Raw genomic sequence first — 22495 nt, forward strand, 5'->3', positions numbered from 1 at the left:
ACTTCCTTCTTCTGGTTGAGTTTTGCCAGGAGCTCCTTGCTCATCCATGCAGGTCTCCTGCCTCCTTTGCTTGACTTCCTACTCATAGGGATGCACCGCTCAGTACTTCCTTACTTCTCAAGCACTGTGCTGCTGACAAAGGGGAGTCACAAGCATTAGGCTCTCTTGTGGCTCATCAAAATGACCTACCTATAGGACCTTCCTCAAGCATATTCTCCTGGATAAGGCAGTTAAGTACAGTAAGCAAATACAGACTGCTAGTGACATTTGCGGCCTGGTACCACTAGTGGTTCCTCAGCCACAGGGAAATTTTTCAAAGCAAACAAACTGCATTTTGGCTACTCTGTCTCACTGGAGTAGCATCAAGCACCCCAGAGAGCAGGGTAATCAGTAAATGCTTATTTAAAGCCTAGAGGTATGTCATTCAAGAGGAATTCTTTCAAAGTAATTGGCATTAGACTGAACTGGTGTCACTCATCCCACTGCAGATATTGTTCACAGTCCTATTTACCATCTCACAGAGGAAAACAGAGATCAAGGTACCAAGAAGATCATGTTTCAATAACTCTTTAGCAGGACAGTACTTTACACTGTTGATTTCTGAGTCCCCAGTCCTGCTTCAAGAAACAATAAAGTAAAATTTGAGAAGGTAAGTAAAGGATAAAGTGTTTTCTTACCAAAATTCCCCAAGCTGTTCTCTCTTGTATCTACTCGCATCTCTAGGGCCTTCACTTGCTGTAGATCATCTACCCCTGCCAAAGCTTTCTGTAAAGATAAGCAGAGATATACGTGTACTCTCAAGCAATGAATCAGGTGGCATAGGAGCAAAGAGGTATAGAAAGGCTTTCAACCAGTGCTTTGTCAGCATGTACTCCAGGTCAAAATGTCCAGATGCATGATCACATTAAAATAAGTTTAGTATTCAAAGATCTTTCTTCGTAGCAGCTCTCAATTATTCTAGTTTGCACATATTTTCTATGTTGCTTACAGTGTCAAAGCTGAGGGTTAAATCCAAGCTGCAAATTGCCAATAGACCTAGATGCCAATTAACTTCATTTAAACAGTAGGGCCATGCTTTAAATCTTGCACAAGTCTTGTACTAATCCTCAGTAGATAGGAAATGTTACCCTTAGTATCACCTGTAATCAAAAAGACACTAGGTAAAACTCAACGAAACCCATCTTTTAGCCTCTTAATCCAAAACTATCTAAAAGAAACAGATAATTTTAGCTCAAGATGGTCACAAGAGGTTTGCTTTTCTGAAAGAGCAGAACACTGATTGCAAGGAATACAGATTCCTTTGAAAAGAATTAGGCAATGCAAAAGGAAGCATCCAAAATCTTTCACTATTTTTGCAAAATCTTAATGAGGGTCAACTGCTGCATTAAGCAAGGGGAGGGGAGAGAGCAAATGCAGCTCCTTATTGCACAATCTACTCTGAAATAACCCAAAGTCTTTGCTGATACGTACATGCACATTTTGCTTTATTTAAATATAGGGTTAGCTGAGTCCTTTTTCTGGGCTAATCATAAGGAACAAAAAGGAAGTCTCGAACCAAAATCCAGGCATGCCACTTTCCAAAAGAAAAGCCTGTGGGAGTCTACTTGAGAATGTGACCTACTTGGCAGAAGTAAGCATGAGGAAAGACGCAAGCAGAAGTTGCACACAGAGGAGAGAGGCAAGTTCTAGAACAGTCGGTAAAAACTGCAGTGCGGCTGTGAAGTCCTAAGACACCAGGCTGCAATTCCACAAGCAGCTGAAACAATCTCACAGGTCACTAATACCAAAAAGGAGCTCTCATCCCTTCTTCCTTCCCCCTGTATTTCCCTCCTCATATCTTAGCTCCTCTCTCCCCTGCTTCCCTGACCAGGCTAGGTGTCCCACCAGCTCCCTCACATCAGCTTTGGCTGCTCAGTGGACCCTGCCATGCAGCAGCCAAATCACACAGCGCAGGAGGGAACTATACCCTTTTCTCCTGATGGCTAGTGGTTCATGGAAGGGTCTGAACTACTCCTTGAGAGATGAAAAACYAAGGCTTTTGTGTCACAATAACTGCCTGAAAGAGTTGAGGCTATGCATAGTGATACAATTGCTAAATTTTTGCCTTTTTGTACTTGGAGAGCGAGGACTTGTAGCTAAAAAAGTCTGCTTCAATAAAATGGCTGACCCCAGTATCAGTTTCTCCTCCTCAGTGCTGTAATCAACAGCATGGGTCAAAATGGGTATTATTATCTGCCTTTTGCCCCTATATTTAGGAGAAAAATAGAAAGTCATTCAACAGCCTCCACATACAGGAGATGAATTTTCTTACTATTAAAGAAGTTACAACATATTTTAGCGTGTTTTCATTTGCAGACCAACATTAATGATGGGGAAATGATTCATTAGAAGGGAATGTGTGTAGGACCACCTATGTTTATGAGTTTTGCAAAGAAAACACAACCACAGGAACATCCAGTTCATTTTGTAGGGCAAAACAGCAATTGCAACATTCCTATTGCCATCAGGCAAAATTTGTATTGCTCATAAGCAACTGCAACTCCATTCACTCTAAAGGCTCCGCAACTTCTTACAAGTAAAGGGCCAAACATAGTCTTAAGTGTAACTGAGATGACAATGTAAAAAGGCACGATCTTCTGAAACACCTAAGCATCCCTCCTTGAAAAACTGGCTCCCTTTGTAAGGTCTTGAGTTGGGCTCCTGAAAATAGAATTACCCAAAATCTTCATGTGTTTTCGAATTATCTTTAAAACATTGTTTTAAATTATTTTTAATCTAAATTTTTAAACTGTGCTTTTAAGCAGGCTGAGTCTAAGAAAGCTTCTAGACTCTCTTGCCTCCTCACAAGAATGTAAGAGAAACAAAGGTCTAAGCTAAAAGCCAGAGAGTCCCCAACAGCATCTAGAAATTTACTTTCTACCTCCAAACGCAGCCATCACAGGAACTGTTTTGCTCCCGCAAAGAAAGCAACCTTCCCAACTACAGACAGCTTTAGCCTCCAAGTAAACAGAAGATCCCTCACTGCAGGACACATTTTGCAGTGATCCTTTCCAGCAGATGACACTGTCACATGGCATAAGCGTACGTGAGAAACCAGAGCTCGCTGATGTCCTGGCACACACAGCCATGCGCTCAGATTGCTGGACTCGGACACGAATTAATTGTCATTAAAGACAGCTTCTCCTGAAAAATAACACACCTCCCCCTCTTGCCAATCAAAATGGTCTTAATAGCCTACTTCAGTAAAAGCCAGAATAGGAAGAGGTCTCAAAATAAGTAATAACCTTGGGTCATGCACATTGCCAGTAGAGTAGCAGAAGGTCCTGCCACCACGAGGGGCCTTTGCCTTTCTCCATTGCTCTTTGCAAGCTCCCTGTGTGTGGTCCTTCCACTCTGCTATGTCCTAGAAAGCCTACTTTCACAGTTCTGTCCACCAGGGATACAGTTCTGTTGCTTGTTGTCCTTTTTCCAAAATCAAAGAATAAAGTTGCTAAGGTTATATTCTCTCCTCTTCTAGGTTTCCCTACTCCTTTTACTCAAAGCAGGGGCTGTTTACTTCTTTGCTCTCCTTTTCCTCTTCCAGATCCATCATTTGTATTTCCTCTTTCTTCCTCTGTCTGAAAGATGAGTCACTTAGTGCATCAATATTTTGTACCGTGACAGGCAGAGCTGCAGTTCCAGTGCTGGAAAGGGTTATTGGCTGCCACCACTAGCTCTTTGAACTATAGATAGCTGCTTGAAGCATGTGTTAAGCAGATGCCACGGACTTTGTGTGTTCGCAGTCCCCACTTCTCCGTTCTGCTTTTGCAATAGCCTCCAAGAAAATCAGTGATGTTCTGTCTGCTGATTCCTAGAAGATTCTTGAAGAGTTCAGAACTGATCAGCTGTAGGATTAAAAAAATTATCACACTGTGTGAAGGAAAGCAGAGAAATGCTCTCAGGTTGACTACATGAGTTCGTTTAAATGCACTAGAAGCACAAAGACTCCAGGTGTGACTGTAAGCTAGTTAGCAAGCAAAAGGCCAGGGAGGCAGTTCAAGAGAAGGTTACATGGTGAATAGTTCCTGCGGAGGATAGTTCAGACACTCCTGTTCCCAAGACACCTTTCTTGGAACACTGGTGCACTTGGAAGCGTGATAGGTCTCATATGTCACAGCTGAAATTCTGGCAACAGGAACAGAGAGATTTAGGGAAGGACATCATGGACACATTTAAAATAAAGAAGATAAAAGGGAGACCCTGCTATATGTGTGTTATTATGCTGTCGTTTAATATCAGAGCACAGAAAAATTCAGCAAAATTTAAAAGGAGGGATATTTAGGAGGCAATTTTACTACTGTTGGGATAGTAAAAAAAAACCAAAATAAAACAAAATAAAAACTACAGTCAAGCACACTGACAGGGATCATCAGCTGGGACAGAGATAAGTTTGGCACAACAGAGGTAAAAGTGATACTAAGGTGCTTTGCAGCTCTTCATTCCTAGGCCATGCCAGGGCCTGGGACAGGCTCCTGCAATAGTTCAGAGAAGTCCCGCTGTGGCTTTAAGCGATGACTGCCTGCCTCAGCTCCAGGGGCTGTTTCGACAGCCAGGAACGGAGGGTCTCTCTGCCCATGTCCCAGCAAGCACTGTGCCATCTAGGTATTTCTTCTGTTGTTTACAGCTGCTCAGCCTCCACAGAGCAGACAAAAAAGGGCCAAGGGTCTATTCTAGATAGAGACTTGGATATACTCACAGTTATTTTACACCAAAAAGATACCTTGAAAAAAAATATATCTATAATTGCAGGTTGCCTGTCAGTGTCCACCAAGGACTCAGCCTGCCACCCAACTACTGCCCAGTAAGGTGGGTATCTGTTAGAGGGAGGAGGAGGAGGAGGAGGCGGCTCTTTTCTGAAGAATCAAATATCAAAATCTTCCTGACACAGGATGCTCAAGGAGGAGGCCTGGCAACTTGATTCTGTGCAGCAAGTATGATACTCCACCCTAAGTCTGCTTATTTGCAAGGATAAATTTCTATGGAAAAGTACTGCACAATTCTTTGAATGCTGATAAATAACTAGTATAACAAAGATGGACAAAGCTCTCTTTACATTCTTGTGTCTCCTTCATAAGAATAGAACTATTTCCCATGAGATCACACAGAGGTGACTGGTAAATAATTTAGTCAGTATTTTAAGAAACAACTCCATGATGGCTCACAAACCGCTCCCATCACGCAAAATGTCTGGCCAATATTTAACTGGAGAGCATGTACTAGTTTGGAAAGCTTTTCTTCTGACTGACAAGAGAAGCCAATAAGTATTCTGTAAAAAAAATTGCAAGTGAAAAATAAGCTCTGCAAGCGCAGAAGTCCCAACTGACAGAACAGTCACCTGGGGATGCTGGGAAGTCCGGTTCAAGTCCCACTTGCAACTCTCTGTAAATTCCTTAATTGACAAATAATATTTGTTCAGTTAAAGCTGGTGTATACAACTGATTTCATCTCTCTTCCCTAGATTTTTCACATACTCTAAGAAAAGTAGATACGTTGTTGAGGAGCATGTTGCATGCAGCTGTCAGAGAAGCACTTCCAGCTGTGCATTTATTTTGCTGATCCTGGTTAATTTGGCTAAGTCAGGAATTCCTGAGTGGTGAGCTTATTTGCTTTTAATACTACACCTGTATGCAAATACTAGATTCATGTCCATTCATGTGTTCAGTGCTTTTCACAAGGATTTTGTCTGAAATTCCCAACTTAAGTATAAGCTCTCCTTACACAAACAAATTTGTGTTGCTACAAGTATGACAATGTATTGCTTCTAAGAGGAGAATTACTAGAATATTAGCAAGATTTTTAACAATTCTAAGTCAAGAAACTTTCAAAGAGAGGGGACAGAACTTACATGTGGTCCCATATGCAGTCTTCCTTTCAGACGGCTACATGCTGCAGATGTTTATAATTATATTATTCAGTTTTATTTCACTACCTTCTGTATACACATAAAAATACCCTCTCCTCCCAGCTCAGAAGAGATTAGCTAGGTATCCTGTCTGTGACAAAGAGGGATTTTCTTGGCTGATATGAAAAGTGTACATGAGGATAATAATTGCAAAGTTTAAGATGTGATGGATACTGAAGTAAATATATATTTTTCTCTCACACTGAAGCCTCCATGCCAAGTCATGCAAACTGTTCTGCACAGATAGGCCTCGTTCTAGTCTTACCATCTTTAGTGACGTTCCCCACCGACCCATGTTGGGGATGTACAGTACAGACACCTTTTCGTTTTAACTTATGTTAAGGATCTGATGCTACAAGTTAAGAGCTCTCTTAACTATTGCCAACTTCAAAGGGAAAGTGGGGCATCTGGAACTCGATGGGAGGTTTGGAGTATCTCCCAGAAGTAGTCCATATCATTTCTGCAGGAGGAAACACGAGCTCAGTTTTAACTATGCACTGAATTAGCATGTAGGTTGGAAGGGGCAATAAAGTAGATATTCTCGTATGAAATTTTGCTTTAAATTTGCTTTAAGGATTTAACTTCCCTTAGATAAACAAAATCATACACCAATATTAATTCTTATTCCTTTCTAGCAATTCTTTGCCATACGTGCATACTAAGTAGTTACAATCATTGTTTCAATGTTATGGCACTGAACACTCAAAACACAAGACTGTAAATCTGTCATTTTACGTTAGCTAAGCAGCTGTGACTATATGCAAATAAAAATCTGTTTTTTAAGCACATGCATGCGTATGTGCTTGTATGTATATAAAGATTCCTGATGTGACAGTTTGAAAGTACAACCTCAGATGTCTAAGTAGGAGGATGAACACTCTAATATAACAACTACAAGCGTTCACTGCAGTAAAGGCAATAACGTTAGGATAAGCACATATAAAAGCAAGGGTCTGAAACTAAATGAGGCTTTATAATTTCTGTCCTATTCACAGGATTAGTGTTATTACTACCTACAGAAAGCAAATTACTACCTACAGAAAACGAAACCCTGAGCAGTTTGATCTAACTTTGAAACTAATCATGCTTCGAGTAGGAGGCTGAACTACAAGACCTCCAGAGGTGCCTTCCAGCCAAATTTTTGTTTTTAATGATTATATGATTCTAAGGAAGGATTCAGCAAATCCAAATTACATTACTTCATTCTGCTCACTACACTTACACTAATTTATCAAGATTTTGCACTTGTTTGCTTGATCTGCAGTTTTCTCTCAAATCCATGTAGCTTACAACAGAGAGGCAAACTTTCTGCCAAGGAAAAAAGGAAATGATTGAGTCAGTTCAGTAAGAATCCAATCTGTAGTTCCAGGACCCTCCAGGATTTTCTTCTCCCCATGAGGACGAGTGCATACCATATGAAATACACCCTAACCTCCTGAGCAACAAAACTAAACACCACTTCCGAACACGTGTTCCTAAGTTTAGAAAACATGATTAACTGAAGCAAGATCAATAAATAGTGAAAGAAGAAGAATGCTTCTTTTCTTCTCTAAAGATCACACAGAAACCCTGACGACACCAAAAGTTCAGGAACGGAAGTGATTACTTTTAATAATGTGAAAATATCTAGAAGATCATTTGACCTTGTAAAATGAGTTTATTCTGAGAAGTTAGGATGCTTTTTGTGGAAGTCAGAAAAAGAGCCTTCCTTTGCAAACCAAGATGGAGAGGGGAAAAGGGGGGTTAATAAAAAAAATAAATCAGTGATTCAAGCCAGCTGGAGCTCTTAACTTCAGTTCCTCCATACTTAATGAGAAATCTGTGTCACAGCCCTAACAAAATTAAGAATTACTTGCACTGTACTCCCCACTAATAACCGCTTTTCAGAACAAAGGGAGAATGGGGAAGAATTTGTTCACCCTGCTATTCTAGTAACAGCTGACAACAGCACATAAGCACAAATACAAGCAGAGGTAGAGAAAGCAGTTGGAAAATTTAATAGGACAGGATGGAAAATGATATAAGTGAAAACTAAACAGTACAACAGAAAATTGCATAAAACAAGTAAAGGCATAAAACAAGTAAAATGTGCAGGCACGGAGCAGCCTACAGGGCCACAGTCCAAGACCCTCAATCTGTAAAGATTTTGCATAGCTGGACCTTTCAGCCTCCCAACCTTCATGTGAACTAATGCAAGACGCAAGGGCAAGGAGTATAGCTTAGGACGTATCCATGCAAAAAAGCCTTCTCGAGGAATCTCCGTAAGGCGTCCAGAAATCTGCCTACACAGCACTGCAGAATTGGGCCTAGAATGTGTCCTTATATGAATGTAAAATAAATTTAACTTTAATGAGCATGTATTTTAAAACCCCATTAGTCAGTTCCCTCTTTAGAGCACTACAGCAAAAATGATCAATAACTCCTAAAATATTCACAACTCAAAGACAATCAGGAAGATACTGCAAGTGCGTTGATTTAAGCAAAACAACCTTTCAAAACATTTGGTTATCAATGGCATGCGGTTGCTTAAAAAAATATGCACATGAAGATTTGTGTCAGATTAAGTGTTTGAACAGTGTCTCTATTTTTACATTTGAAGAAGCAGAGGAAATAAATTTATGGAAGCAGCTGTTTCAATTTGATCAACGCAAAGGTCAAAGAATAGATAAATTGGATATGTTATTAGAACAAACTATAAACATTGTTAATGTTTCCTTGACAATGTCATATAATTTTGCCTCTAAACAGGAAGTATTCCAGCTATGCCAACACAAATGCCATGTTCCAGGGCCAGTAAATAACTGTGTCCAGAAAAATGTGTTGAACAGTATGCACCCATTTAACAGAGATTCTCTGAACTGGAATTCCTTACAAGTGTTAGTATATACAATCTTAAAGTGCCAAGACTTGATTCAATTCAAGAGGGTACATAAAAATAACAGTGTGTTTTCCATCATTAAAAAAGCCTAGATTTGTGGGAGAATGTAACTGGTGGTCTGTATAAAAACTAAAACATGGCAAAATAATCAACTGCGATTTCATGGAACGAGGCTAACAGCACTTATGCTCTTCCGCTTACAATTTACTGTGAACACAACAGCAACATGGATTCAGAAAGAGCAGAATTTCACACCAACTAAAGTACTTTCTAAGGGTTTAATTCAGAGTTTACCGAAGTCAAGGACAGCCACTTTGGTTACTTCAGTGGGCTTTGGATCATGCCCCCCAAAAAACCAGACTAATCTGAGAGCTTCCCAGTGGATTTATCCAGAGTATTCTAAGCCACAAACATAGTAGACTGGGCAAACTCTATGCCAAATTTTAAAAAAGAACAAGAAGTTGTCAGTGGTTTACATGAACCAGAAGAAAATGAATGGGACAGATCCATAGGATCATAGATCAATATGTTTTTCCAGAAACTTTAAAATATAAACTTGCCTCAAAGAGATTTTTTTATCTAAATATTTTACAAACAGGAAAGGGCTCAACTACTATGGGAAGAGTAATTCTGAGAACAACTTGCTATCTAATCTATAGCATATGGTCAAAACTGTGATTGGAATAAGGTTAGGAAATCAGGTAACCTGCAGTTTGAGAGCAGCTGCAACATCTGCCCTTCGGTTTTCCACTAATGCAGTGGATGTTCGGAGAATTACAGACACAGTGACCACCACCTCGCACTCCAGGAGCATCCAAAACAGCCTTGGGAACCCATCGCTCTTTCACCAATTTCTACTCAGCTCCATGACACAGCAAGCTGCAGCTCTCTCCCCAGCTACTTCTGTTCCTAGCTCTCCCTCTGCCTAACAGAAATAAGCCATGATATTTTCTCAGCTTCTAAGCGTCCCAAAGGATTCCACCTTTAATTAGTGCCCAGTAAATGCAGCACAATATCCAACAAAGTTTTCCTTCACTAGACATTTCAGCACCTTATATTCTCCTTCAACAGGCCACATGCCAGAATCATTTCCCCTAGTCAAAAAGGAACATGGCTTTCAAATGTGCTTTGAAACTTCACACGCTGATATAAATAGAAAGTACTTATAACGCTTTCAGAATATTTTAATTGGTTTCTTAGCAATACAGAGAATTTCACTAATGCAGTTAATTGTGCTTTTAAAGTTGCATTTTCAATTTCTAGCACAAGGTCCATGCAAAACCCTTTTTCTGATGCTAAGATTCAAGCCACTTCAGACAGCATTAATAAGATCTGTTTCAAATTATAATTATGCTACCTAAACTTTTCTTCATGCTGATTCAGAGAAGCTGGCAATAAAGACGGTAGTATTTGTGCCAGGCATGTTTTTGATGTGAAACAAGGTGGAAGGAGGACAAGCATATTTGCTAGGTTTCCAGAAGACAGAAGCTACTTCCTGCAGAATTCTGTCAGATGTGCAACAGTCCACAACCATGACAACAGCTGCTGGAAAGTTAAGATAATATGGCTCTTTATATGCCAGTTTGCCTCTTCTACTTCATTAAAAAGTTTGACATCTACTCACCAGTTTCCTGGGGGTAAGGTATTCATCCATAAGTAGCTCTCCATCATCTTTAATCAGTGGACTGGGATTTAGGTTACCTCTCCAACTCAAATCAGTCACCCGGACTGTAGCTGAGGCCGGACGAGAAATTCTGCCAGAATTCCACTTCAGGTTCATCTTGATGTGCTTTGAACAAAAGGATAACAAGTAGTCTGATTTTTTTCCCCTGTATTTATTATCTTCCCTTTAGCAAAATTTAGCTTTACTCCTCTTGCAAGTTAGCAGGTTCCTATAGAGATGTAGGTTTCTCTAAATGGAAAGAGCCCACAGCAATGCATCAAGTAACAAGTAGTCTTTCCTTTCTCCACTCTGTAGAGCTATCCTAGTCCCATCTCATTCAGCTTAAACACTAAGGTTTTAAAGCAAGTATTTTGTTTCAGTTATATAAAAAGCCAGGCATATCCTATGGTTCTGTATAAAGAAGGTTCTCAAGAACAATAAACTCAGGACACTATTCCTCTCCAGTTTTCCCATTCCTCCCCTCGACCTTCTCCAGTGGCAGTGAACTTCCCATCCACATCAGCCTGCTGCCTACCCACCCCTCTGAAGAAGGCAAGCAGCACACAGCGAATCTCTGCCAGACTTCAGGCTGCAAATATCAGCACCAAGATACATTATTATTTCTCTCTGGCTTTTTGAGCTGTGTCTGTAGGCAACACAGATGGTAGTATATGCTCCCTGCCCTGCATTAAACGTATGTACATTGTTACCGGCTGTCCTCCGGGTCAATGGGAACTCAATCAGAACATGGCTAATGATGTCTCATTCTAAAAAAGTCTTGGAAAAAATGAAATTCAAATGCAATATAAGCAAAACTGTACACTTTAAGTGAAGAATGAAATCCAGAATTTGAAGGTGAAGCAGTTCACAAGTGTCCACTCTTCAGTGCCCAAATTACTCCTTTTACAGAAACATTAACAATTAACTTTGAAGTATGAGAAAAAGCATATGTGTACCAGTTAGAGCAAAACGCAACCAGCTGTACCTGAATGCTACAAGCATTACTATGATTTATACAACTATTTACTACTATTTGGCAGCAAGTAAGGATCACAGCTGGAAATATTACTGTATCAACAAAAGGCTAGACTAGAGAAAAGCCTTCTCACGCAGCTGAAGGAACACCTGAAGTTTTCCCCCTGCTCTCCATCGCAAGGTAATACCTATTCTGCATGCTGGAAAAGTAATTAAATAATCAAGATAATCATAACTGGCTGATGAGAATTCATTGGTGGCTGAGACTTGAGAATTACCACCTTCCTTTCCCCTTGTAGTAAACAGTTAAACTCGGGAATAATTTCTAGTAAGAAGAACAGAAGAAATTCTCACTGCTCAGCTATGTTCAAGACGACAGACTGGTTAGTAGCTGAGAAAGATTTAAACCAAAGGGACTTCTTGCTTCTCCTGACTACTCGTGTCCGGTCAAAAGTTTTTTTGTTGCTGCACTGGCAAGGGAAATCCAAAATCAGCAGCCCTTATTTAAAGAACAACAAAAAATAACAGTCCACCAAACCTCTCCATCCAGTATCTTCTAGCATTAGGAACTAACCCTCACACTCAGAAGTGTTATTTCATACACTTACCAGGGGACAACTCACGGAAAGCAAAAACTGTTTTTCCCAGGTCCCAGAGAAGAAACTGCCATCTCAAATGTGCTATGTCTGAGCCATAACAAAGTTCAATGCTTAAAAATATATTAAAGAACAAATTCTTCAAAGACCGATTACTGCTTTCAATCCTTCTAACGCCTTATACAAGAAACACCATAAAGCAAATTGAACAGTGATGTTTCCAGCATCTAAAACCTCAGTGCTTCCATAGTGCTGCAAGGACAACTTTTACACTACTGTCCATTAAGAAGTAAAAGCAATCTTGAAAGTACTGAGTACTTCGTTTTTGGAAGAAAAAACACAATCCACAAATTTCTATAGACATTTCTTTTTCCAAAGAATTCCAGAATTCCACAGATTTCGAATCCAGCTTACTTGGATTAGAACAGCTGCCATATAAATGCTGGGATACTTAACAATTATACAAGACTGTTACGGCAGATCACGTATAAGACAAAGTACTGCTGGTTTCTTCTAATTCAAGCAAGTGTCAATTATTAACCTGTATGTTTTTGGAGCCAAGTGGATCGATAGTCAGAAATTACTGATGTCACATAAGAGTGCGAAACACCAAAGAGGTTATAGCGAGTCTGTATAGATTAGGGCTATGAGGAGTTAATTCACTTGCATAAAACAACTCATCGTTCTCCCTCCTTCAGTCCATTGCTATTACATTTCAGAACGTCCGCCCATCTTTGAAGTATGTGTTGATACAGCACTTACTTAAGGTTTGACAAGCAGATCAATTTGTGGCTTAATATCTGAAGTAACACTTCCAATTCTATACTTCCTGCTATTGATCTGCTGCTTGTAATTATTGTAACATTGGCTTAGTGAGGAGAACGGTATTTTCATTACAAATTGTCTGGGATGAAATTGAGTTATTGTCAGCAAGCAAAACAAATCTTTTCAATATGCATTCCAAAACTTTCTCTAGAAAAGAATTTTCTCCTGAAAATGGAGCAAAATAACACTCTCAAAATGAGGAATACAGAAAAGGTAAGAGTGCAGGAATCCGGGGGGTGAGGAGGTACCCATCTTAAAAATCCACAGACCTCCAAAATACGTGCTTATATAGTCAACAAAGCTATTTTCACACAGTGTTGTCTACCCCTGAGGCAAGAGAGGAGGAAATAAGGCAAATGAAAAAGATTGGAAACTTATAGAATTTATGTGGGAAGGCAGCAACACCCAGAGCCACTACTACACACCTGCCCGAAGGTCTACAGTAACTCCACATATTTCCAACACTTCTCCACTGTTCCCTGCACTCTTAGTCCCAAATTTGCGCCATTTCCAGTGCCTGGCAGGCTTTTCCTAGCTTCGTCATGACCCTCAAAACACTATTACAAGGATGGATTTAATAGGATGAAGAAGGATGAAGAAATGAAAGCACCTAACACAAACCCTTGAAAGAAACCAACGGGAAAGCAACATGATACCAGCAAGTAGGTGGGAAAGGCAAGGAAATACAGAGAACGGTCAAAAAAACAAAACAAAAAAAAATTGGGGAGTTTTGTCCTGCATGTGAACTTTGGCAGGAGAAGAATGAATGAATGAAATTAATGAATTGGTCTTTGCAGGATTTGCATCATAGGTCTTATTTAGCAGGATCTAATGCATGTGGCTAACTATAAGCAAATAATCAGTCAGTGCAGAAGAAATCAATAGCCAGAGCAGGGAGATAGAAGATTTTGAATTGTATGAACCGCTAATCTGCCAGCTTTCCCCACTGCTGCCACTCTGTCTCCTAAAGGTGAGCATGATAATGGTAGGCTACTCAATTTACAGGTGTTTGTGAAGCTTCATTAACAACCATATGACTTTTCCAACATATATACCATAGTGCTAATAATGATTATTATTAAATGATCCTTGGAACAACACATTATTAGAAATCCCTGCAGAACACTGTAATTTACTAGAAAGAAACTGGCAGAGCAGAGTTATTTAATGTTCTTAGGGTCCTACAAACTGGTGAAACTCCAAGATTTGATTGTCCTCCCACAAAGATTTATCTAAGAGTCAATGATAGGATAGTGTATTCTTCATTAAATATATATTAATATGTATTTCAAATACAGCAATTGCCAGATATCTTTGACTCTGTATTAATTATGGCTTTTATTAAAGTCTGGAAAGACCCTCTGAATCGTGACCAGGCGTAATAATTTCTGCAGCCTTCAAAACGTTAGCTAAAGAGCTTGTCCAAACAATGAGGCTACTGTTCTTTAAGCTCCTCTCCCCCCTGCCCCAACAGCAATCAATTCACATTTACTCTAGGAAAATCCGTATATCTACATATTAAAAGTGTTCTGGCAAATAAAAAGATGAAATGCAGCCAAAGTCTCCAAGGCAGAGGGAATACTCAGCATACAGGGACATTCACCATTTGAAAGCCTCCAGCATTAGCGTTGCAAGATTTCTGCTGCCTCTAACACCTCTACCCACATCATCCTGATGTCCTCACACGAGCCAGCAAGACCTTCTGGAATACTGAGTCACTCATAAATGGAAAACAAATAAATCTTCGCTTAATCCTCAGAGCATCTAAAATTATTTCATAGTGTGTAGGCTTTTAGGCTGAAGAACGGGAGCCAGGGAGAGTTGGTTTCTACCTCTTATTTCTCCAGTGTGTCAAGGACGAAACACTTTCCTGGGCTTCCATGTTTTCTCTCTTTCCTTGCTCCTGGCTAGGCCCCTCTTTCTACTGCTTAGGTTTTTCTTTCCTAGCTCCAATTAAATGAGAATAATGTCCCATTTTCTCTATTCCCTTAAGCGAGCTTCTGAACAAGCATCCTCTTTTGCTCTGTGGCTACCCACACCTTCAAAAAGTGTACTCCTCAGTGTACAAGAGGAGTGTCATTGCAGTAGGTACTGTAACCTGTATGCCCTTATCTTTATGCCACCAGCCTCAAAAAAGCACATTTCAGAACCATCGTGCTGTCCCTTCTTTATAGGGGACTTCAATTTCTCCTGCACTGCATTACGTAATTTTTGTTTAATCCAGAATCACAAATCATGGTAGTGCCCATACCGTTACCACTGCCACAAAACGAAAACAAAGGATTCTGTGTTTACTAAGGATTTGACGAAGGCTTGGTTTATAAGTCCTAAGGGAACTGTGAGTGCCTTTTTCAGTGTAATTTTGTGCAAGTGCACTACAGATAACCTCTTCTGGAAAATAACTGTTTGGGCAGCTGGAATTTGCTATGATGTCATCAGGAAACTACTGTTACAATAATCCACCCCTAATGGCAAAAACAGTTCCTGCTACATTTATGCAACATAAAGCATCCTGAACTACACCACTCTATTTTAGCAGGTGCAATTTTTTAAAGGTTGAAAAATAAAGCATCTGACTTGATATTAATGGGACTCTTTCTTTTCCATATATGACTAGATGTTATTGTTTTAATCTCTGTTATTTTTAAACAAAGGAACATAATGACTCCTTCAGTAGTGCTACTTTAATATCAAGGGATCATGCGAAACACTATAAAGAGCATTCATAAATATTCCACTTGTATGTCCTATTAAAAAATGTTTTCGTGAGAATATTCAAATATCAAGTCCAAATCTCCTCCCATTTAACATAATTAAAAATGCACTAACTTCAATGACACTGAATGACTCAAATGCCTAAAATAATGGTTTTGTTCAACTGTTCAGCTAATTCAAAGCCTTTGTTCAAGCTACCAAACTCATACATAAAGCAGATGAACCAATTTGCCTCATTGTTTACCTTCCTTAATTATGATTTTACAGATTGTAAACGTGTCTGATGCTCCTTTGGTATTACATGTAAATCCTGCTCTAGAGTTGTCATGACCATGATGGACCTCTTATTACTTCCAGGCACAGAGCTGAGTTCAACCTGTGCATTCATCCAAAGCAACAGTGATCCTGGAGAAGAAAGCCCATGTTATAAACCCTCACTAGGTTTGAGCCAACACTCTTGAGGTGAAAGGTATTTCATATTCTTACAAAACATAGCAGTAATAAATAAAAAGGCAATGCATTTAAATGCCACCAATTTTTCCTGTATATATATATATATACAAATTGTATGTATAAAAAAGCAAGGCATACAATACTTTCCCATACCTTGCTGAAGAGGTTGAAAGGTGGAGGAAAATTTTTCATCACAAGAGCTAGTAATGCCTCTAAATTAAATCATTCTGGAACCAGCTTGTCAAATGTTATCCTGATAGCAGGATAAAAAGCAACTCGCTCTCCTATGACGTTTTCTATTATGTGTCGAAGAAACAATAAAACAAAGTCCAAACCATTTTGTTTTTCTCTTTAGTGTCCTATGGTTGGAGGGCATCGGTAGCCATTTCTATCTGGCTACATACATTCATTGATGCCCTGTGTGGTGCGAGTCTACAGACAGTGGCTACAAACTATGAAAGAGCATGGATTATCTAAATCCCTAGTTGAAACTGCAAGATGCTACAGAGAGAGATTTCTTCTTACATAGGTGAACTTCCTCCTGGAAGAAAATGTCTCAAGACGTGTCCTCAACCTTCCCACAGTCAGGTAACAAAAGCTGGGAGCAGTATGTGGGAGTAATAGGGGAACAACAGGGTTTATGGAGAAGCAGAGCTCCAAGGTGTCTAGGCTTTTATTGCAGGAAGCTCTCTTATGATCTTTGTATCAGTGGAGGAGATTAGAGTAAGTCCCTAACCATTTTAACCTCAGCCAGGCAGCCATAGATCGGAAAGTTGCATTTGGCTCTTCATGTCCACAACTGTTCATCCAATAGTGTCCAGATGTTGAATACGCAAGACCACTATATTTAAACTCCTCTGGTCCTCAGGAAGGTGTCCTGTCATAGATAGCTAATGCCAACGTACACAGGAACTGAGATCTCACTAGCTGTGCTTGTCACACACATAGATATTAACTTAAATGTAAGAGATGTCACTGGAGCAGAAGATAATTAAAGTTTTAAGCAATCCTTAACACTACAGTTTCAGCTTTGTTAAAATAAAAAAAAAAGTATGCAACTATAACAGTATTCTTTTCAACTATTCCCAAAGTACAGATATTATTTCCAACCATAACACCAGTTTATGGAAGTCTTTTGTCAGGAAACATTTAATATCCTTCTTTTTGTGCCTTACCACCAATATTCTATTCTTATTTCAGAAGACAGAATCCATAGGTATGTGCATTCTCCCAGGCTGAATTCAAATTTGATCTCATGTTCAATACACCGTATGTTATCTTAATATCTATTAGGTATTCTGTAACCTTCAAAGGACAATAACCCAAACAATCATTTTTCTAAAATGTCAGTCAGGTCATTTACCTTCCTCGCATTCAAAAGGCCTGGTATTCTCATGTTACTCGTACACATTCAACCATTATTTAAATTGCAGATACTAGGTATGTTACTGAAGCCATGAGGATATAAACAGAACAAGGTTTGTAGGCAGAGTTAGTATCTCTTTAAAATCAATACATCTAGTTAGGAAAACAGGACATATTTTGGGGCACACAAACCCTTCTTCACGTCACAGACACCTATCCGTGTGCTAAATGCTTTCCAAACTCACAGGGGAAGAGAGAGCCCAACACCATAGTTTTAGCCTCAATCCTGAGAAGACTTATTCACATGAATAACTTTCCACATAGTAAAGTTCATCATATGGCTAACCCAAGACCAAAGCATCTGCCAGTATCATTTAAAAATATTAACAAAGGCATTCCTAAGAGGCTCCCAAAACGTATATCCCTTCTTCACAACACTCCCACCAGGAAGCAGTTTGAAGATCTCTCTGTTCCTAATCAGCCACGTCAAGTTTCATCAGTGTTTGGTTAACATAAAATCCCATAGGTCAAGATTTCCACTGAAACTACAATTGCCAAAGTTGTTGTTTCTTTAGCCGATCTGACTGAGAAGGCTTAGAAATACAAACCCAAGCACACTATTTCTGAGCCATGTGCTGAAGCTGGGCTGAAGCAAGGCAGCTAGACAGCCCTGAAAGTCCACAACAGCACAGCACATTCTCCAACCATTCTGCATTCACATCTGAGCACAAGAAAAATTACCTCCAGGGTGTTCTCCACTTAGGAATTAGATTTAACATCTGGGAAAATAAACAGTACTATCTCAGCACATAGCCTACAATATAGATTTAAAAAGCAGAGAAGCAGCATGATGAAACTGTATTTCGGGGGGGGGGGGAGGAGAAAAAAATCCAAGACTAGAGAGAGTGGCTCAGGTCTAATTCATCATCCAAGTAATCATTTCACTGAGTTAGTGCCAAGGGATGAGGCTTTTGAACATATTATTTTATTAAAGTTACTTTCTTAGTAAATAAAGCTTTTATAAGGAATTAAACTTATTTGTCAGCTGATCTGTAGAGATTCTACCATATTCCACCAAGTGCCACACTGCATAAAGTTTTACATGGGCTTTCATCAGTTACAGAAGATTAAAGAATAAATTACTGTGTCCCACAGCGACTCCAAATTTCACCCACTTTTAAAAATATTATAAACAACGTGGGGTCAAGCGTTGCAAAGACAGGGGGCAAAATAAAAAAAATAAAGTTCCCTCTCTCATTGCAAACTTAGTTTTTGCTTTAGCGTAGCTCTTACAGCTTCTGTTGCGTTGCATTTATGAGCCCTTTGAAATGCAAACTTCTGTGCAGGATGAAAACGCATCATATATGGCATTTCTGAGTTTCAAAGTGCTCTGTTATCCCCAAACAATTTCCAGCCCCTTTTATTGAGTAATTCAGCTGACCAAATCAAGAGATTCCAGGGCCTGCAAAGCCATCTGAAGAGTCATTTTCAGTGCTGGGATGTTTCCTATTTCCAATGCATTGCTCGCGTGGGATATATTGTATAAAGCCAATTCTAGCTGAACTCATAGGAATATACCAAAGAATGGAAGATACCACAGGAGTTTATTTAGCAGCAAACTCTCCTAAAATTTTATCAAAGGCAGACAATTTACATTGGAAAGACCATTGTAAAAATCACTTTAGGTTCCTTATTAGGTTGCATTATAACCATCCTGCTGGGTCTGAGCAGAGGTCCAGCTAGCTACAGTGGTCAGAAACAGACACTTAAAAAAATAGTATCAGAAACAGAGGTGGTCTAAAGCAATCCTTCCTGCAACATACCATTTTCGTTTCTGGCAACGAGCTGTTCCGTAATTTCCTGAGCCAGAAGCTGTATTGTGTTTAACAGCCACAGATGGAGGCATCCTCCGTAACTCTACCTGGTTTTGACCTTGTTTATAATTTCGGTCTCCACAACAAACTATGATAGTGACTTCCACAGTTTAAATAAATATGGTGCAAAAATACACCTTCTTCTAACTGATCCCTGCTAAAATTCATGTGGTTCCCTTAGTTCTTTTATTATGAGAAATGACAAATCATGCTTCCCTATTAATCTCCCACATACCATTCATTAATTTATACCTTTCTTTTGCATTGTCTCCTTTGTCATCACTTCTTCTACCTAAGGAATCATTTTCTTTTGTCTGTTTTCCATTTCTCATCTTTGTTGCATTTCATGGAAACAGTTTTAGTTCTACCATTTACTTTCTGAGATGATCAGAACTGCACACAGGATTCAAGATATGGGCACAGAAACAGTGCATGAATTAATGGTGTTTCAGTTTCCTTTCTCAAAAGTTCTAACACTGTTTGCCTTTTTGAGCAGCTGCAAGATGACATTTTCAGAGAATTACTACAGTAGCTTAATGCTCTTTCCCAAGTAGCAATAAGTTATTTAAAGCCTTTCATTCTATATGCTCTTCCTCATGCTTATTGCTTTGAATTTATAGATGGATTCTCTATTAAAATAAAACAAAAACATACCCTAACATTACTTATGCTAGCACTATACCAAAAAGATAAGCCGAAGTAGTGTTAGTGCTCAACTCTTAAAAAAAAATATAATAATAATAAAATAAATTAAAACTAAAGGAGCAAAAAAAAAAAAAAAGTAGGATAAACAGTGAGGGCTATGTTACACTTCAAATACTTCTTCATGACATGAGATACTACAATCAAAGGAATAAGTACCTTTGAAATCTTTTTTTAAAAGATCAGATAGTGTTTCTGTGAACTGGCCTGGGTCCACAATCTTTTCTGTTTAATACAGATCCATTAGCCTTTATTACATCTGCCTTGGCAAATCTAGTCTTCTGATTTGTATTATAGCAAATGCTTTTGGCCCTACTGATACAAAATAGGTTTTGCTCATGATTGGTTTTCAAGACAAGATACAAATCTGCAGAAGGAATAAAAACACTAACCATTTTACTAGCAAATTAAAATAACAGATACACCAAAATTCATTTTTGAGAGAGGCTCATGAATTTTTTAACTACAAAAAAAATTTATAACTCCTCCTGAATAGATATTAAGCTACTCCTATTAAAATGTAATGTAATCCCAAATTTATGACATATTACATAATGATACTATTCTGCAGCATTACTAAACTTACACTCCTTCAAGCGCAGATATTAAGGCTGTTCCTTTAACCATGTCCCCAAAGCAGTTTTAATTAAAAAAAAAAAAAAGAAAAAAAAAAGAAAACATCACCCCACTCCAGTCTGGTGCTAAACTCACATCTGGTCTCATATTAAATCTGAATCCTGCTGTCACACAGAATCAGGCCCCCAGAGTTGTGGAAAAACGGGCTGTTGACATCACGGACCAATGTTTTTTCTTTTAAAGCTCGCTACTGACACATGAAAACATGACCTCAAAGACACAAAGGAGAAGATTTTGTTACAGACAAAGCCTCATGGTCTCTCCTCCTGTGCAAGCGGCATATGATTAAGCTAACATACTGTCCATAGTTGGAGGAATCCACGCATCAAGTCTCGTGAGATGTACAAAAATGTAGTTATCGCGAGCCAGTAGTGGAATTGCAGGCACTAATCGTTCTCACTCTGTACCTCACTAATAAGGACACTTACTACCCGAAGCTTCATCTCCCTGCCCACATTCTGAGCATTAAAGCCAAAAGAGAGAACATGAAGGTCAGAACAAAACTGTTCATGACAGCACTCCTGAACTCAGACATGTCTGAACACTGCACTTTCAATCCAAGTCCTTTTAGGCAAATTCTTCAAACTGGACAAAACCACGTATGCAGAGAGACGAAATGAGTCAGAAAATACTTTTAAAAATAAAAAGTTCTGAAGCATTTTCAGTCTTCTGCACACTTTATTTTACCTTTTCTTCCAAAGGCACTCCTAGTCTGTCTCTTTCAATTTCCATCCTTCCTCCCATAGAGATTCCCATTTACCAGTCATACTGCCATTCATCTCCATTTATCTTGGATGACGCATATGCTAATAGTGCAATTTCTTGTACGATTACTCCACATCCTGCTAAAACAACAGTAAGCACACAATCTTCAAAAAAAAAAAAAAAAATTCCTGCAGACTCTGAGCATTGCATAATAAACGGTAAAAAAGTACTTCATCAGTTATAACAGGAGAAGTCCAGGCTCCATAGGTCATAAAAGTTTAATAGAACATTAAGGAATATAACCTAGAAGAGCTTAATGAAAGAATAACTGGAAACAGTTTCTCAAAGAAGTCACGGGAAGGTGAAGGATCTGGTACAGAGGAATCTACATACGTGCAGAAAGAGTTAACTGTTGAACAGCTATTTACTGAGAGAGGAGTCCCTGCCAAAGCTCTAAGAGTAACTTGAATCCATGGTATAGAAACTTTTGCATCATGCTAGTGTGGGATAAAAGCCTGAAGCCAACTTTTAACACATTTCACTGCACCATTCATCAGAAAGTATTGTCTAGTAAAAGCAGTCAGAGTAGAAAACCTGACAGGTGATCAGGAACTTTTATATCATGAAATAATAACTATTTTTTTTAGGCAAATACTATACAAAATAAGTGCAGAGCCTGGATAGCATATGCATTATAGGTAGGTTGAAGCGAGTGCTTAAGCTGTTCAATTAAGCTTATTTACTGTCTTAAAAACTATGGGCATCACATATATAGTGCTGTCCTCGCTTATAGGGGGTTCACCCCCAAATCACTCTCCATACTACACAGGGTCGTAGTTAAGATCCTACCCGCGACGCGGCAAGCCCTTTCTGCAAGAAGCTGAACAAAGCTCAGAACCCATAGGGAACCTCCGCCTCCCTGCAGGAGCAGGTCTGCTAGGCCAGCACTTGCACATTTCCTCCTTCATTTCAAAGGGCTGAAAGCGAGGACAGAGCTTCCTTCTCTCAGCTTGAAGTAGCCGGGGGGAAACGTATAGTTTGGAGGCAGCCTGGACTACTCGTTCATCAAAATGAACGCAAACCGCACAGCTCTTGAGCAACGAAGCGGGCGCTGCCCCTTCGGCCAGCTCCGAGACACCCCGCCCCCCTCCCTCCCCCCGCAAACAC

The 22495-nt window shown here is 39.3% G+C and overlaps 1 protein-coding gene across 5 annotated transcripts in view; it reads right to left on the minus strand.

Annotated features, from left to right (window-relative positions):
- Positions 1-22495, minus strand: part of LRRC56 (leucine rich repeat containing 56) — a 75670-nt gene that overhangs the window by 45129 nt on the left and 8046 nt on the right. For 2 of the 5 annotated variants that reach the window (XM_026059098.1, XM_026059097.1), the window contains exons 4-5: positions 10444-10608; positions 678-765 (exon numbers count right to left, since the gene is read on the minus strand). In XM_026059098.1, the coding sequence (XP_025914883.1) occupies positions 678-765; positions 10444-10599 (244 nt within the window). In that variant the 5' untranslated portion in view covers positions 10600-10608. Of the gene's footprint in view, positions 1-677; positions 766-3284; positions 3885-10443; positions 10609-15837; positions 16382-21310; positions 21469-22495 lie in introns of those variants that run through there. The other 3 variants (XM_026059096.1, XM_026059099.1, XM_026059100.1) reach the window with 3 other exon arrangements.

Source organism: Apteryx rowi, unplaced genomic scaffold (assembly GCF_003343035.1).
Source record: "Apteryx rowi isolate R43461 unplaced genomic scaffold, aptRow1 scaffold_152, whole genome shotgun sequence".
NCBI classification, from domain to species: domain Eukaryota; kingdom Metazoa; phylum Chordata; class Aves; order Apterygiformes; family Apterygidae; genus Apteryx; species Apteryx rowi.